The sequence below is a fragment of the Sporobolomyces koalae genome (assembly GCF_050403365.1).
Source record: "Sporobolomyces koalae JCM15063 DNA, S_koalae_JCM15063T_v1_ctg1, whole genome shotgun sequence".
Lineage (NCBI taxonomy): Eukaryota > Fungi > Basidiomycota > Microbotryomycetes > Sporidiobolales > Sporidiobolaceae > Sporobolomyces > Sporobolomyces koalae.
In genome coordinates this window covers 864832-880057 of record NW_027481770.1, presented here as the reverse complement: position 1 = coordinate 880057, position 15226 = coordinate 864832, and the positions used below count along the sequence as shown (strand labels likewise).

The following is a 15226-nucleotide window of genomic DNA, read 5'->3' as shown; positions in this document are numbered from 1 at the left end:
CAACGTGTCACTGGGCAACGACTTGCTATCGACAGAAACAGGGGCCAAGATGATCGGCATCCTTTCTGATCTTCTTCCCGAAACCGCTGCCCGAGAAACCACTGCCCAAGGCCGCGCTTGTTCGTCAACTATCTCGTACAGATCTACGCTACTGCGCTTTTGCGGCCTCGCAGACACTGCTAGATTGTGCCTAGACACCTTCGGCGACTTGCTCTTGGTCAAGTCGAACCAAGTTGTTGCTCAGCATGTCGGGACTACTCAAATTCAAGGATCTCGAAGCGTGGCAGCACGACAATCACTACATCCAGACTGGCTACCGCCGGCTGACGCACAGCTATTGGCGTGCTCTCAAGACGATCCCCAAAATCCACAATGAGACGGTCAACATTGCGAGTCCCTGCTCCTCGCGTTCTGGTCGAATGCATCAACGTCGCTGACGGTTTCAACGTTGCAGTGGACTCACCTCGGCGGTTCATTCATCGCAGTCTCTACTTTGGCGTACCTCTTGCTCGATCTCGCTCCTGCCATGCCTTCCGCCCAAGACCGCCAAGGCTGGCTAGCGCCTTTGTCGTCGGTCCCGTACCCTTTCCCGAATTCCGAGCAGCCGAGCGTCACGTGGGCAGACACCGCCGGATTCGCAGTCTTTCTCGTTTCGGCTGCTACTTGCCTCGGTCAGTAGACCGCGCCTCATTCCCTAGAATTCGACGTGTACGACTCACAGACGTCGCTGCTGAATAGGATTCTCGGCTCTCTTTCACACATTCACATGTCACTCGATGGAGGTAAGTTCCGGATCGATCGTGTGCCCTTGTAATTCTGCGGTCTGATCCTCCTCCTCATCGCTAGGTTGCTCATCGATGGAATCGTCTCGATTACATTGGCATCGTGATCCTGATCAGCGGCACTTTTGTACCAGCGACGCACTACGGCTTTTTCTGCAAGCTCACCTTCACTCCTGCGCTCGCGAGATAACTTGAAGCTCATTGGAGCCGTCTTCTCTGACAGGTGATTCGCATTTGCGCAACCTGTACATCGCGATCATTTACACTGCATCTGCCGGTGAGTTTTTCGGCGCACAGACCTTTCAAAACCCCGATCTCGTTTCATCGAGCCTGACCTTGAGATGTGAACAGCGACCATCTACGTTGTCATCTCTCCGAACGCACGGACTCCTGCGTTCCGGCGCCTTCGAACCTGGCTGTTCATCTCGCTAGGTCTCTCTGCCGTGTTCCCCGTTGGACACGCGATCACGAGATACGGCGTAAGTCCTGCTCTCGATCCTTCTTGCAAGCCTTGCGATTCGACTCAACAGAGTACTATGCGAATACCTGCACAGCTTGAACAGGCCAGCGCAAACATCTCGCTGTTTTGGCTCGCGCTCGGAGGAGGTCTCTACATCGTCGGCGCCCTCCTGTACGTGATTCTTCTCATGCGACACTGGCCGCTCGCCAGATTCCCAAAAATATCATCACTCGAGCTCAGGAAAGAGGACTTTTTTCTTGCTCGACAGGTACGCTGAACGCATTCCGGAACGATTCGCGCCAGGTCGGTTCGACCTAGTTGGATCTTCGCACCAAATATTTCACGTCATGATCTTGCTCGCTGCATGGTCGCATTGGACGGGGATTGTTGAAGGGTTCAGATACCATCACGGGGAACGAGCAGGGGTCTGTTTGCAGTAACGTCGGAACGAGCTATCGCGCTAGCGACGAGACTGCAAGAATTGGAATCGATCCTTGAAGGTCAAGAGACAAGTGCGATTACATATACGAACGAAGAACTGCGCGCGAGACAACCCAACAACAGACGACCGGAGAGCTTGAGAGAGACCTTGACGCGCGAGACTACCGATATGTACAATTCACAAAAGGGACTGCGGGGCTTTGCTCGTCATATTGGGGTCAATTCAGATCCAGTTGAGTAAGCAATGCAGGATCCCAGGGAGACTGAATCGCCTCACGCAGTGGAGCACGAGGAGATTCCCCGCAATTCCGATCAGACCGAATCAAACCCCACCTCCGCTCCTCGAGACATCGACGCCCATGGTGGAAGGACGTGTCACGAGGCGTTGGCCTACGAAGCGCATGTACGCGAGGGTCAGGAACGGGAGGGTGGCGCTGGGGTCGAATCACGAGGTCAGTGAGGCGTACGCGTCTGGCCATGATCAGCTTTGCGCACGAGCGCGTGACCTACAGAGTGACTGCGCGAGGATGACGGAGATGGATCATGAAGGTGTGAGGCTTGAGGCTCTGGAGATTCGGAATGGTAGGCGAAGATGTAAAGCCGAAGCAAGGTGTCGTGAAACGAAGGGGGACTCAAGAGGCGAGGGAAATCAAGAATCAGGCGACCTGGTCAAACTCAGGGGAGGCTAGCGCGTCCGGCGCATGTTTGTTGTCTGCGCCAAACTTCACGCGCCCGCTTCGTTCGCATTTACCCGGCCCGCCCGCCTCGATGGCGACCGCTTCGCCCCATCTGCTGAGTGGGCTTGCGAAGCATTGGTCTCCGCCTCAGTTCAGCAAGGATGAGCCGCGCGCCAAGTTCCGACAAACCTTCTCCGCTCCGCTCGAGGCCTACTTCTCGTCCGCGGGTCAGCATCCGGACGAGGAGAAAGGTCGCTCGATCAGATCAGCGACACGTGTACCGACCAATCCAGCCAACCTGTTCAGCCAGCCGGTGGGAGGACTCGCGGCGGGATTCAACATCGGAGAGTTGAGTGAAGACGTCGACGGCGATGGCGCCTTCGTCGACGACTGGGCAAACGACCGGGCTGTGCACGGGGCAGAGGAAGAGTTTTCCCAGGAAGGAGCGCTGCAGATGCTCGACGAGCTGAACCTCGCCGACTGCGACGTCGTGACCCAGCGAGTGCCGAATGATGTCGTCGACTGGACCAAGGTTCTCGCGCATGCGGTCGACCACTGCGACGGCAACATTGACCTCAGGTGAGTCTCATTCTCTCACTCAAATCCCGTCCGCTCAGCCCGCTGACTCGAGGTTGACTCGCAGCCAAAAACACCTGACCCAAATTCCCGACAGCATCTCCGAGCTCTCGTGCATTCGCAAATTATCCGCGTTCCCTCCCCGTCATCTCGACCGCAACATCCAGTCGACTCCCTCTCTCTTCTCTGCCGCTCTTGCAACGCCCAAGTCGCCACCGCCTGCGAGTTCCCCTCGTTCCTTTGCCCGCAGCTCGTCAATTGCTGCATCTCCCGGTGCTCGCGTGCCCGTCGCGACTGCGGTCCCCCTCACGATCAACCTTGCCAGCAATCAACTCACAGCAGACTCGCTCTCGAACGCTCTCTTTGGCCTCGACAACCTCCGTTGCCTCTTCCTCCGCAAGAATGAGCTTGGCCACCTCCCGCCTGGAATTGGTCGCCTTACGAATCTCGTCGACCTGTCGCTCAGTACGAACCAGCTAGAGTATCTCCCTGCCGAGATCCTCCGACTGGAGAACCTCGCCACCCTCACCCTGCATCCAAATCCTTTCTATACGCCTCCGTCCCGCCTGAAGCCGCTTGCCCCCGTGGTTGACAGCGAGGAGCGCCAGTCAACCGTGGACTCTCGAGTACTAGGCCCGCTCGAGACTCATTTCGTAACTCCGAGCTTGCGAGAGATCGCTCTACGTTTGCTGCTCGCCGCAGACCCATCGCATCCTTCGCACCGACTTGTCGAGCGATGGGAGAGTACTTCTGTGCGCGAGGCCCTGCCAGCTCACGACTATGCCGCTTTTGCATCGACATTCCCGCCTTCTTCGACCGCGCATTCCGATTTTGTGCGATCGCGCCAGGCCTCGTCATCTTCCACAGCTGCTGCAACGACCGCTCTCCCCCCACAGCCGTTCGATCCTCTTGCCAACGTGTGTCGCTCGCCCTGTCATCCCGACGAGGAAAGAGTCTTCTTCCAGCACGCCGTCTCTCGACTCGAGTGGGTCGAAGAACGGATCCTGAAACCGCGTGCGCTCGAGATGCAGCCCAATCAGCACAACAGGCGAGGTGGTCCAAAGACAATTCCAATTCTGTGGAGAGGTTGCACGGCCAGGTGCCTCGATTGGCTCGAGGACGACGACGAATCCTGAACAAGCACTCGATATTCACCAAATCCGGATCGCAACTCTCGCTTTATCCCCATTCCATACCGATCTCGAGTAGAAACGTCAGACCAAACACTTCCGACTCGCATACATTTCTCGCCTATCAATCCCCTTCGCATTTCTCTACTTCCACTTTTTGTCATACTGCGCTTTTTCTTTGTTCCCTTTCGCCAACAACATCTGATTGGCACATGTCTACAGGGTTCTTCTGCGCCGTTTCGCTTTTCGATCCTGGCTTGCGTCTTGCCCCTCTGTCCCATAACCCTTTACTCCTGCAAACGCAAGAAAACAAAGTCTCTCTCTCCAGTCGAGTCCTTGAGAACCACGTTGCGAAAACTAGGGCGGATCGGTATTTTTGATAGTTAAGAATTTTCATTTGGTCATTTGTACTGACTAGATACAGAAGCCCTTGAAGAAGGAAAGGCTACGGAGGAGATGTTTGGGGACACAGAGAAAAAAACAAAATTTGATAACGGACACATCTAAGCATGACCGATCTCGACGACGAGATCACCTTGTCCAATCCTAGATGTCCAGCAAACCAGCCATACGAGCAGTCTTGATTCAGTACAAGTCCCGTGCAGGGGAAGATCCGGACAAGAATTAAACGTACGAGTCTCCTTGCGCGACACAAACTCGTTTGACCTTGCCCGAAACTGGCGAAGAAACGTTCGATTCCATCTTCATCGCACTGAGCACGACGAGAGGGTCTCCAGCCTTGACTTCGTGACCTTCCTGTACTCGAACTTCGACGACGACACCCGCCATGGGAGCTGATTGAGAAGGGAACCTTGTAAGTCAGTCTACGGTAGCGAGAAGAGAGGGGCGATCGACAAAGGGATCAAAGACTCACATCCAATCGATCCAGGCTCGTTCGTCGCTCGCTCCCGTCGTACAACCTCGGTCGCGGCGTTCTTGTCCTCGATCTGGATGAGTCGGGCCTCTCCGTTGAGCTCGAAGAGCACTTCTCGCATGCCGGTGACGGCGTTGACGGGCGTCGTGCCGAGGCATTTGATGAGGAGGGATTTACCCTGGTCGATGATGACCGACATTTCCTCGCCCATGACGGGCTTGGACAGGAAGTGACGGGTTGGCAGAGTGCTGGGGTGCAATTGAAAACCCCTCTCGAGTCAGATGAGAAAGGCAAACGATAGCGAAAGCGCGGGCTGTAACGACTCACGAGAGATCACCGTATTTCTGAGTGAACTCCTTGAACTCCTCAAAGACCTTCGGGTACATAGCGTAAGACGCGACATCGGTATCGGTGATGCTCGAGCCGAACTTTTCGGTCAAAGCTGTATGATCGAAACCGTGTGGTCAGTAACCCTATACTAACTAGGGCGCATCTTTGATGTCGACTGACTCTTCTTGGCTCCGGCAAAGTCGTACGGCTGCATGTCGGCACCAGGGCGACCATCGATACGTTTCTGGTCGCGAATGATCTTGGTACGAAGAGGTTCGGGGAACCCTCCAACGGGTTGACCGAGGTAACCCTGGAAGAACTCGACAACGCTGTACGCGGTCACGCGATGTGTCAGTATCGCGGTGCAAATTCATTGGCTTGAAGCTAGTGAGAGGCTCACGATGTCGGGAAGTCGAGCTTGTCGGCTTGGTCGAGGACATCCTGCTTCGACAGCTTGTTCGCCACGATGAATTGGGCAAAGTCACCGACAACCTTGGACGATGGCGTGACCTTGACGACATCGCCACACTACGAAAACCGAGCAGCAAAAGCTGGCGTCAGTCCGGAGACAGGAACGCGGAAAATGGTAGGGAAGGGACTGACGAGGTCGTTCGCGTCAATGTACGCCTTGACGACCTGTTTCCATTGGCCGGAGAGACCGAGTTGTTGCGACTGGAACATCAAGTTCGTGTATTGTCCTCCCGGCATTTGGTGGTCAAACACGCCCGAGTCGGAGCTCCTGACGTTGGCATCGAAGCATTGGTACAGAGTGCGAACGTTCGACCAGTACAGGTTGAGTGCTTGGATGTTTTCGTGCGAAATGCCGGTACCAAGCTTGGTCTGCTCGAGCGCAGCGCATACGGCTCCCATCGAGGGCTGCGAGGTTGTGCCTGACATGCTGTCAATGGCAACGTCGACGACATCGGCACCAGCAGCAGCGCAAGCGAGCATCGACGAGGCCGAGATACCGGCTGTGTCGTGCGAGTGAATGTGGATGGGCATGTCCGGGAATTTCTTGCGAAGGGCGCCGACGAGGCTAGGACCGCCGCGATCAATTTCGTCAGGCTCCGACTCGTGCTTGTCCACACATCGGGAGAACACTCACATGGTGGCGGCTTCGGGCTTGAGGAGACCGGCCATCTAGATGAGAGAATAGGCTGAGCAGCTGTTTTACGGACTTTGCTCGAGACAATCGGCTTACATCCTTGATCGCAAGCACGTGAATGCCGCAATCGACGAGCTCTTGCGCAAAGTTGAGGTAGTACTCCAACGTGTACTTGGAGTGCTTCTTGGGGTTTGCGACGTCTCCGGTGTAGCACTTTTGTATCGAGTAATCGGAGTGAGCGTCATAGTCCATGCTTGGAAGTAGCGCAAAGAAACTCACAATAGCAGCCTCGACGACACCTCCGGCTTTCTTGGCAGCGTCGATACCGAGACGCATGTTCTCGATGTAGTTGAGCGAGTCGAACACACGGAAGATATCGAGACCGTTCTCGACCGCAAGGCGCGAGAACTACACCAAGAGAATCGGAGAATCGTCAGCGAGTGTTCGTGCTTGGACCCGCGATTATACCGTACCTCGTAAATGGCGTTATCGGGATACGAGGTGTAACCGACAGCGTTGGCACCACGAACAAGTGCTTGGAAAGGAATGTTGGGCACAAGCTTTCGGAGAGTACGAAGTCGGTCCCAAGGATCCTCGTAGAGGAAGCGCATGGCGACGTCAAACGTCGCTCCTCCCCAGCATTCGAGTGCATAGGCGTTCTGGAGTGCGTGCGAGGTCTCCTTGGCGATGTTGGCCATATCGACCGTGCGCAGGCGAGTCGCTAGGAGAGACTGATGAGCATCGCGCCAAGTCGTGTCTAAGGTTGGATGATGGTCAGCTCTCCGGAATCTACGACCGAAAAAGAATTACCAGCGAAGTCGTACCCATGATGAGAACACCAGGGTATTCCCTGACTGCCTTGGCGAAACCTTCAGGTCCTTTCTCCTTGATGATGTTCCTCCAGCCGGTCTGGCAAGGAGCGCTCGTGTCGATGGTCTTCGTCTCGTCCTTGGGGTCGACCAGCGTAGGGATCGGGATCTCCTCGTGAAGTCCCGGTTCTCCCTGCTGACCCTTGATCGAGGACCCGTTGACGACGAGGTCTCCGAGGTAGCCGAGAAGCTTTTGAGCGCGGTTCTGCGAAGTGACGAGGTTGAAGAGCTCGGGAGTGTCATCGATGAAGGTGGTCCAGGCATTGCCTTCGACGTAGGTGGGGTGTGAGAGGACACGGAAGAGGAAAGGAATGTTGGTCTTGACACCTCGGATACGGAACTCGACAAGGGCGCGGAGCATCTTGCGACGAGCGATCTCGAACGTGGCACCGCGGGTCGTGCACTTGACCAAGAGCGAATCGTAGTGAGGCTATCGGGAGGGACTGCCTTGAGTATGGACCCGATCAGAGAGATGACGAAGCGACTCACAGTGATCTGCGCACCGGCGAAACCGGAACTGGCATCGAGACGAACTCCGTTTCCACCGGCAGATCGGTATACTTCGATCTTTCCAGTATCGGGCTGGAATCCTGTGGCAGGGTCCTCGGTCGTGATACGACACTGGATGGCGTAGCCACGCTTCGAGATGGTGTCTTGCGTGAGGCCGAGCTCGGGCAGCGTCGCACCAGCTGCGATCTGTTGAGATGAATCAGTTACGCGCTCATTAATATGCCTCGTCTCGCTCTGAACAGCTTACTTGAATTTGCGCGGCGATGATGTCGATGCCAGTGATCTCTTCCGAGACGGTGTGCTCGACTTGGATACGCGGGTTGATCTCGATAAAGTAGTAGCCGCGCGAGTCGACGAGGAATTCGCAAGTTCCCGCATTGCGGTAGTTGACCGCCTTGGCGATCTTGACTGCATCCGAGAGCAGCTTGGCCCTCATCTCCTCCGAGAGGTTCGTGGCAGGTCCCTGTTCGACAACCTTTTGGTGCCTGCGCTGAACCGAGCAATCACGTTCGAACAAGTGGACAACATTGCCGGCCGAATCACCAAGCAATTGAGCTTCGATGTGCTTGGGCTTGTCGAGGAAGCGCTCGACGAAAACGGTGCCGTCTCCAAAAGCGGTCTTGGCTTCCGAGACGGCGTTCTTGAACGCATCTTCGAAAGTGGCAGCGTCGCGCACGACCCGCATACCGCGACCTCCACCTCCCATGGCCGCCTTGATAATGACGGGGAAGCCGTGCTCTTCAACGAATGCCTTGGCCTCCTGGATCGATGAGATGGCGCCGGGAGTTCCCGGAACGACGGGTACGTTGATCGACATGGCTGAGCATGAAAGATCTGCGTCAAGGATCGTGCTAAAGAAGACTGATGGCGAGATGGAGCGTACCGAGCTTTCGCGCCTTGATCTTGTCGCCAAGTCCGTCGATGACTTGAGGTTGAGGGCCGATGAAAAGGATACCAGCCTCTTCGACTTTACGGGCGAACTCGGCGTTCTCGGACAGGAAACCGTAACCAGGGTGGATCATCGTGACTCCGTGCTAGATTCGGTGAACAAAGCGCAAATCAGCTACTGCAGGCCTCGGCACGACGAGGCTTTCAGGGCGAGCTTACCTCCTTGGCAACCTAGATACCGGAATCGACCGTTCTAGTCAGTATTCATTTGGAAATTGCGCGAAGGAGAGAGATCGGTGCGGTGGACTGACCCTGATGATGTCGTCCTGCGCGAGGTATGCTGCGACGGGCGTGAGGCCCTTGCCGACCATGTAGGCTTCATCTGCCTTGTTGCGGTGCGCCGAGAAGCGATCTTCGTGCGAGTAGATCGCGACGCTGGTCATGCCCAGCTCATGCGCGGTGCGGAACACTCGAATCGCGATTTCCTGCGCGATGTGGCTCGAATCGACATCAGCGTACGCTCAAGAGGATTGTGAGGTGGACTCGAGGGCTTGGAAGGCGGCGAGCGGGCAATCAGGCGGGTATCGCGCTGGGCACGGATAGCCGGTGATGTCTACGGGGCACGCCGACTTGGAAACTCTTGGACTCACTCCACGGTTCGCGACGAGGATCTTCTTGAGCGGAGACGCGCGACCAAGTCGTCGGAGCGAGTTGATGCTCGGCGTAGGCGCGCCCGAGGGAGAGCCGGGCCTGGACGGACTAAGGCATGATGTCAAGGGTGCGCGAGGGGCAGATAAGCCACGATTCGGACACGGCCTGTCGCTACGAGGGCACAAGCGAGCGGGACGTACATGGGCGTGGCGAGATCACGAGCTTCCTGGATCGAGGCCATGCTGGATAGCGGAAAGGGGGCGTGGACCAAGGATTGCGAGCGGAAAGAACGTTGGAGTGATTTGCGGGGAGCTCAATCGATGACGAGGCCGGTATTGATAAAGGCCTGCTGAGATGGGTCTGGTGGTTGAGGAGCTCAGAGAGCGCGATCGGCGAGTGCTGAAAGATAATGGAGAGAAGCGAACAAGTAATCGATGTCGTTTCGAGTGTCCGAGTTCTCGATAGCGTCAATCTCAAATCAGAATTAATGCCCGCGGGAAACCTCGCCGAGTCAATCACAGCAAGGCATCTGCCTAGATCGCCTAGTCACACTAGACACTTTCATCAAGGTCATTGGCAGGGGCCGAGCGCCTAAAGGTAAGCTGCACGAACCATTTCATTCCTTCAAGAAACTTACCAGATTTCGGACTCTCTTCAATCACAGTACATAAACAGGAGCTATGTAGAATGTCCCCTTGAACGAATTTCAGCAGCGAAAGGAACCGTGGTCGAAAAGAAAAAAGGCGGACTTTATCGGAGTTCCGAAAATGTTCAAACGCTCCTCTCGAGCCGCTTGCACTTTCCCGACCTCGATCCGCAACCAGGTCCAGGAGTCACCGCTGCAGCACCGCCTGTATAGCATTCAATGCTGTCGCCCTCGACTTCGAGGACGTACGCCCGGCTCGGAGTGCTCGCCAGCTGTGCTCTCGTCTCGTTCCTGCTCGTCTCGCGCTATGAGCTCGCACAACCCCAGAACCGACCGACCGGTATCACCCTACTTGGAGGACAGGCGTACCAGATCAGCTTTGAAGCGAAGAAGAGCCCGACCCTAGGCGAACTCGAGGCGGTGAAAGGGACCGGATCCGCAGCGAACGCGACGAGCGGCGGCGCGTATGGCGAGTACTTCGACGACGACGAGGATGATTCTGACTACTGGACGATCACCTCGAACCGGCACGGCTGGGATCCGCTGCGAGCCGATACCACCCCGTTCACTGAACTGGCCCTCAAGACGTGCGTCCTGAATCCGACATTATACGACACGTGCAGTCCGGTCTCGACCGCCAAGGAGGACCAGAGTCGCGGCAAATGGGAGCGCATCGACCGCGACATTTCGAAGAAAGTCGGCATCTACTATCTGTACCTCTACGGCCGTCGCTTGATCCCGGGCTCCTCATCCGATGTCATCACCGACCTGCGCATCTCGCTTGACGACAAACCCGACTCTACGTGGACGACCGTCCCCGAATCGCTCCGAACGGGCGTCTGGCCGCACATGCCCTCGCTGTTCCTGCAGTACAAGCTCACGCCGCAAGCCGACATCCTCGCTGCGCGCAAGATGAATGCCGGGGCCGACGCCGGAGGACTCGAGCCTGTTTCCGAGATTGACGTGATCTATGGCGCCGCGAACGAGACGCATGCGCTGCCCGGCTACACAAAGCTGTCTCCGCTGATCACCGGAGGAGACGACGATGACCGCGCGATCGGTACCGGATACGGCAAGGGCAAGAAGGGTGCGAGGGTTGGAGCGAGTCTGGCGTACCGCAAGCAGATCCCAAGTAGGTCGGAGCTAGCTCGCCTCCCAATCAGAGTAGCCGAAAGAGCCACTCGTGCTGATTTGATGTGACGGTCTTTCAGCACAGCCAAAGACACCAGTCTTACGCTTCTCTTCAACTGGCAACTTTACCATTTTGCAGGCCGCCGACCTGCACTTTTCGGTCGGACCAGGAGAATGTCGCGACATGGATCCCCTTCGAGCAGAAGAATGTCAGCGCCTCGGAGCAGATGCCTACTCGCTCGAATGGCTCAGCCTCGCCTTGGATGAAGTCAAACCCGACCTTGTCGTTCTCTCGGGCGACCAGCTGAACGGCCAAGATACTTCGTGGGACGCGCGCAGTGTTATCCTGAAATGGGCGCCGCTGTTGTACGAGCGCGCGATCCCGTGGACGATCGTCTTTGGAAATCACGACGAGGAGGCGACCGACCTCGACCATGAGAAGCAGATGGGCAAGGCTTCATCGTTGCGATATGCTCGCGCACGCTCATGCTAATTCCTTATCCTTCCTCCTGCGACAGACTTGATGCGCAAGCTTCCCTACTTCATTGGCGAGAGCGGTCCTTCGAGCGTGGACGGGGTTGGAAATTACGTTCGTTCGATTCGGGCCGCCGAGGACGACACAGTGCTGTTCAACATGTACTTTCTCGACTCTCATGTATGTCGCACTTGATCTGTGACACCTTGAGCAGTGCTAATTTCCGTATTCGCTATTTAGGCGAACGCCAAAAGCTCGAATCCGTTCAAAAAGGCGGGATACGATTTCCTCAAGCCGAGCCAGTGAGTTCTGCCCTGGCCTTTTGAGCCCTAAGTTTCGAGACATACTCACCAAACGCGTATACTACAACAGGATCAACTGGTTCAGAGGTCGTTCGTCTCAGATGAAACCGATCATGCGCCCATACACGCCCAAGACCCCTTCCTCTGCATTCTCCTCGAAGAAACGGCCTTCGAAGCCTCAATCAGGCGCATCAAAGTCCAAGTCAAAGCACGTCACACCCCAACATGATAAGGTTCTGGTAGAGCGACAAAGCGATGGAGCTACCGAAGACAGCTGGACCGCAGCTGCTGTCGACGAGCTGACCAAACTCGAATCCGAAATGTTCGAAAAGGGTGCCGGAGGGTTTTCTAGCGCTGTCGAGCCAGACGATGGCGCCATGATTGTGGACGATCCCACTTACGAGGACCCAGACGGAACGAACTCTGCATCGAGCTCGTCTTCGGGTTCCAGTGATGAGGCGAAAGTAGAGGACTTGCCTCTCAAATCGACTTCTGCCGTGGCGAATAAGGAGGTAGAAGAAGAAGAAGAGGATCTCGAACCGACCGTCTTACCCGCCGGCCCGACTCGAGCGCGACCGATGGAGGCGAAACCCAACGCGATCGTGTTCTTCCACATCCCGTTGCAGGAAGCGTACACCTCTGCGATCGATGTTGCCCCTTCCGGCAAGGGTCGTCTGCATGTCGGCGAGCGGCTCGAAGGCGCCGGAGCGTCGAAAACCAACAGCGGGTTCTTTGACCAGGCGGTACTCGCTCAAGGGGAGCTCTTGGCAGCGCCTACACAGGACGCTGTCGTCGACGAATTCTGGGACGGCGAGTATTCGGCGCCGACTACGGGTCGACCAGAAGTCAAGGTTCTTGCTCACGGGCACTGTCATCTCTCCTCGGTCAGTCTCAGTCATCTTGACCTGCTGTACCGACACATTCAAAGCTGACCAGGTTCGACTCTTGCTGTGAGCAGGACTGCCGTCGAGTTGCAGGCGTCTGGCAGTGCTTCGGCGGAGGCGGAACCTACTCTGGCTACGGCAATGCGACGTTCCCACGTCGGTTCCGAGTGTACGAACTGAGCGAGTTTGGCGAACGCATCGAGACTCGACAACTGCTCGATACGAAGGAGTCTATCAACCATGCCATCCTCGTCGGACCTGGATCCCTCGAAGAAACAGCATGAGCTGAAATTCTCAATGGGTAGGGTATAGATAGATTCTTTCTCTCTGATCGAGACTTTTTAGGTGCATTTTCCTTCGCATGTTGTAACAACGCCTTCTTGATGTCCCTAGCGAGAAGAAAGTGCTCTGAAAGCCATCCGATACACTTGAAGCGAGCGACAGTCACGGGTCCAGCAAAGGTGCCAAAGCCGCTCTCGATCTCTCGTATCGCACAGACGAGAAACTCGAGCCAGATCGGAACCATTTTTTGGGTTGATGAAACAGCCTTTGCAAGCGATCCCACATCCACCTCGCATTTATTCTAACACAGGAACATCCACAATTGTAGAAGCTTAGACGACGGTTCCGGCGTTGGAGGCCTGCGTGGACGTTGGAATATGAGGGTGAGCTCCGAGGTGATGTTTCATATAGGACCAAAAGGGGAGAGAAACATACAATACGGGGCCAGAGGTCGGCGCACTCCTTGGCGACGGGACCAGCGATAGCAGAACCCTTCATCTCACCTGTTTTAGGATGCGCTCGGGAAATTCGTCAATACTCGCGCGCTCGGTAGCATGGCTTGTTCAGGAAAGCGAGAAGTGACTGACCCTTGGGGTTGACGATGACACCGGCGTTGTCCTCGAAGTAGAGGAAGACACCGTCGCGACGGCGCCACGCCTTGCGTTGACGGACGACGATCGCGGGGTGGACCTTCTTTCGGAGGTCGGGCTTACCCTTCTTGACGGTAGCCATAACCATGTCTGCGTTTGGCGAAATCCGGAAGTAGCGAGGTGGGGGTAGTACAGTCGATTCAAGCAGTGTCAACGCGTAGTTGCAAGTACGTGATAGCGAGTTGAGCGAGGACCGGATCGAATTAGGCGTGCCCGAATGATAGACGCGGCGAACGAGCGGAGAGCGAGCGTGAGATTGGAAGAGCATGTAGAAAGGAAAACGTCAGTTCTCCGCTTTGCGCTGCAGTCGAAGTCTCATGATCGATCTGGAACTGTGACTGACCACCAGCGGAGGCAGCCGGGAGACGGTTGAGGCGGGCTCCGGTGCGGGTGACAGCAATGATCTGTTGCACGTGCATTGTCAGCATTCCGCTCGCCTACAATCCCATCATCGTACAGGGTAGTCACGAGACGAAACTCACGTAAAGGTTCTTAGCACCAGAGTTGTCAGCGCAGTTCATGACGGCTCCAACGGGAAGGGCCAAAGTCATGCGGAATTTGTTTCCAGCGGATCCTCCGCGTCCACGTCCGGCACCCATTGTTGATTAAGAGGAAGGGGAGGGGGTTGAAGGGGGAAAGACTGTAGCAAGAGCGCGTGAGAGGATGCGAGTCAGTTTTCGAGAGATTCTTCAACAGGACGAGTCGGTCTTGCTGTAGCGCCTCTGTTCCGCGCTGCTGCTGCTCTGTATATACACCCTACGGTCCGCTGTACGTCCTACCCTCGTGTACGTCCATCCCGGGGTGTTCCTGCTGCCGCATTCCCTCCGCATTGCTTTTTTCTCGCTGCACCGTCGACTGCTCGGTTCCCTCGGGCTGCTGAACTTGTCGTGGGCTGACGGGTGACTGGGGCGAGACCTGTGGTGACAGACGAACAGGGAGACGTGGTGTCGACACTTACAGAGCGGCAACGAGTCACGAGAGAGAAGAAGCGAGGAGCGACTCTGCGCTTTCTGCCACTCTCGTCCCTCCGTCGCTCTCTCCCCGTCTCCTCTTCATCGCAACGCGCCAAGCTCGCTCGAATAGCAACGACAGTGTCGCATTACAGCTCTTTCGTTACGCCGTAGCAAGTGCTCGATTCCGATTCGATGCAATCAGTCCTATTGTGCTCGTCTGAGGATCAGATTCCGCTAACCGGAGCCTGCATCCGCTCGTACGCGTGTTGCCTCGGGAGACATGTCCGTCGTATGTGCGCATTCGGTTTACTACGACAGGTTCTGTCAGGTGTTTGGGTGGGCATCCGTCGAGAGACCCTGCCGATTCCTCCATTGACCGGGACTCGCAGCAGCGCGAACCGGAACCAGAGCTCTCTCCGCGCATTTGCGCAAAATGCTGCACCATTCGCTCTCTCGCCGAAGAAGCACAGACATGCGCGCTGCACTATGCAGAAAAATATTCAAGTCGCCTTTGGCGAGTTAACGGTCGCAGGGCCCGGACTCCCGCAATAGACCTCGGAGGTGCGAGGAGCTCTCGTCAACGCTCACGCTATGCTCCAGAAACCCCGGG

At 56.2% G+C, this 15226-nt stretch overlaps 5 protein-coding genes across 5 annotated transcripts; 3 read left to right on the top strand and 2 right to left on the bottom strand.

Moving 5' to 3' along the window:
- Nucleotides 1-245: 245 nt before the first annotated feature.
- Nucleotides 246-1682, top strand: JCM15063_003487 (hemolysin III family protein; the record flags this gene model as incomplete). Its single annotated transcript, XM_076675408.1, has 8 exons — nt 246-389; nt 455-671; nt 739-782; nt 847-937; nt 1006-1059; nt 1134-1261; nt 1337-1413; nt 1511-1682. 8 exons carry the CDS (start codon nt 246-248, stop codon nt 1680-1682), a joined length of 927 nt encoding a protein of 308 aa, XP_076537492.1.
- Nucleotides 1683-2451: 769 nt separating this feature from the next.
- JCM15063_003486 (leucine-rich repeat domain-containing protein) lies at nt 2452-4072 on the top strand (the record flags this gene model as incomplete). Its single annotated transcript, XM_076675407.1, has 2 exons — nt 2452-2939; nt 3004-4072. The coding sequence occupies 2 exons, from the start codon at nt 2452-2454 to the stop codon at nt 4070-4072; spliced, it is 1557 nt and encodes a 518-aa protein (XP_076537491.1).
- A 497-nt stretch (nt 4073-4569) lies between these two features.
- JCM15063_003485 (pyruvate carboxylase) lies at nt 4570-9534 on the bottom strand (the record flags this gene model as incomplete). Its single annotated transcript, XM_076675406.1, has 19 exons — nt 4570-4612; nt 4701-4860; nt 4941-5188; nt 5268-5382; nt 5451-5599; nt 5671-5798; nt 5874-6306; nt 6376-6410; nt 6472-6588; nt 6655-6783; nt 6849-7132; nt 7200-7674; nt 7734-7940; nt 8002-8573; nt 8638-8788; nt 8862-8873; nt 8954-9127; nt 9293-9392; nt 9494-9534. The coding sequence occupies 19 exons, from the start codon at nt 9532-9534 to the stop codon at nt 4570-4572; spliced, it is 3573 nt and encodes a 1190-aa protein (XP_076537490.1).
- A 624-nt stretch (nt 9535-10158) lies between these two features.
- On the top strand, nt 10159-13015 carry JCM15063_003484 (uncharacterized protein; the record flags this gene model as incomplete). The annotated part of the gene is made up of 6 exons (XM_076675405.1): nt 10159-11071; nt 11151-11519; nt 11589-11725; nt 11786-11847; nt 11918-12731; nt 12806-13015. The coding sequence occupies 6 exons, from the start codon at nt 10159-10161 to the stop codon at nt 13013-13015; spliced, it is 2505 nt and encodes an 834-aa protein (XP_076537489.1).
- Nucleotides 13016-13345: 330 nt separating this feature from the next.
- On the bottom strand, nt 13346-14262 carry JCM15063_003483 (60S ribosomal protein L23; the record flags this gene model as incomplete). The annotated part of the gene is made up of 5 exons (XM_076675404.1): nt 13346-13372; nt 13449-13516; nt 13601-13753; nt 14007-14067; nt 14146-14262. 5 exons carry the CDS (start codon nt 14260-14262, stop codon nt 13346-13348), a joined length of 426 nt encoding a protein of 141 aa, XP_076537488.1.
- Nucleotides 14263-15226: the final 964 nt, after the last annotated feature.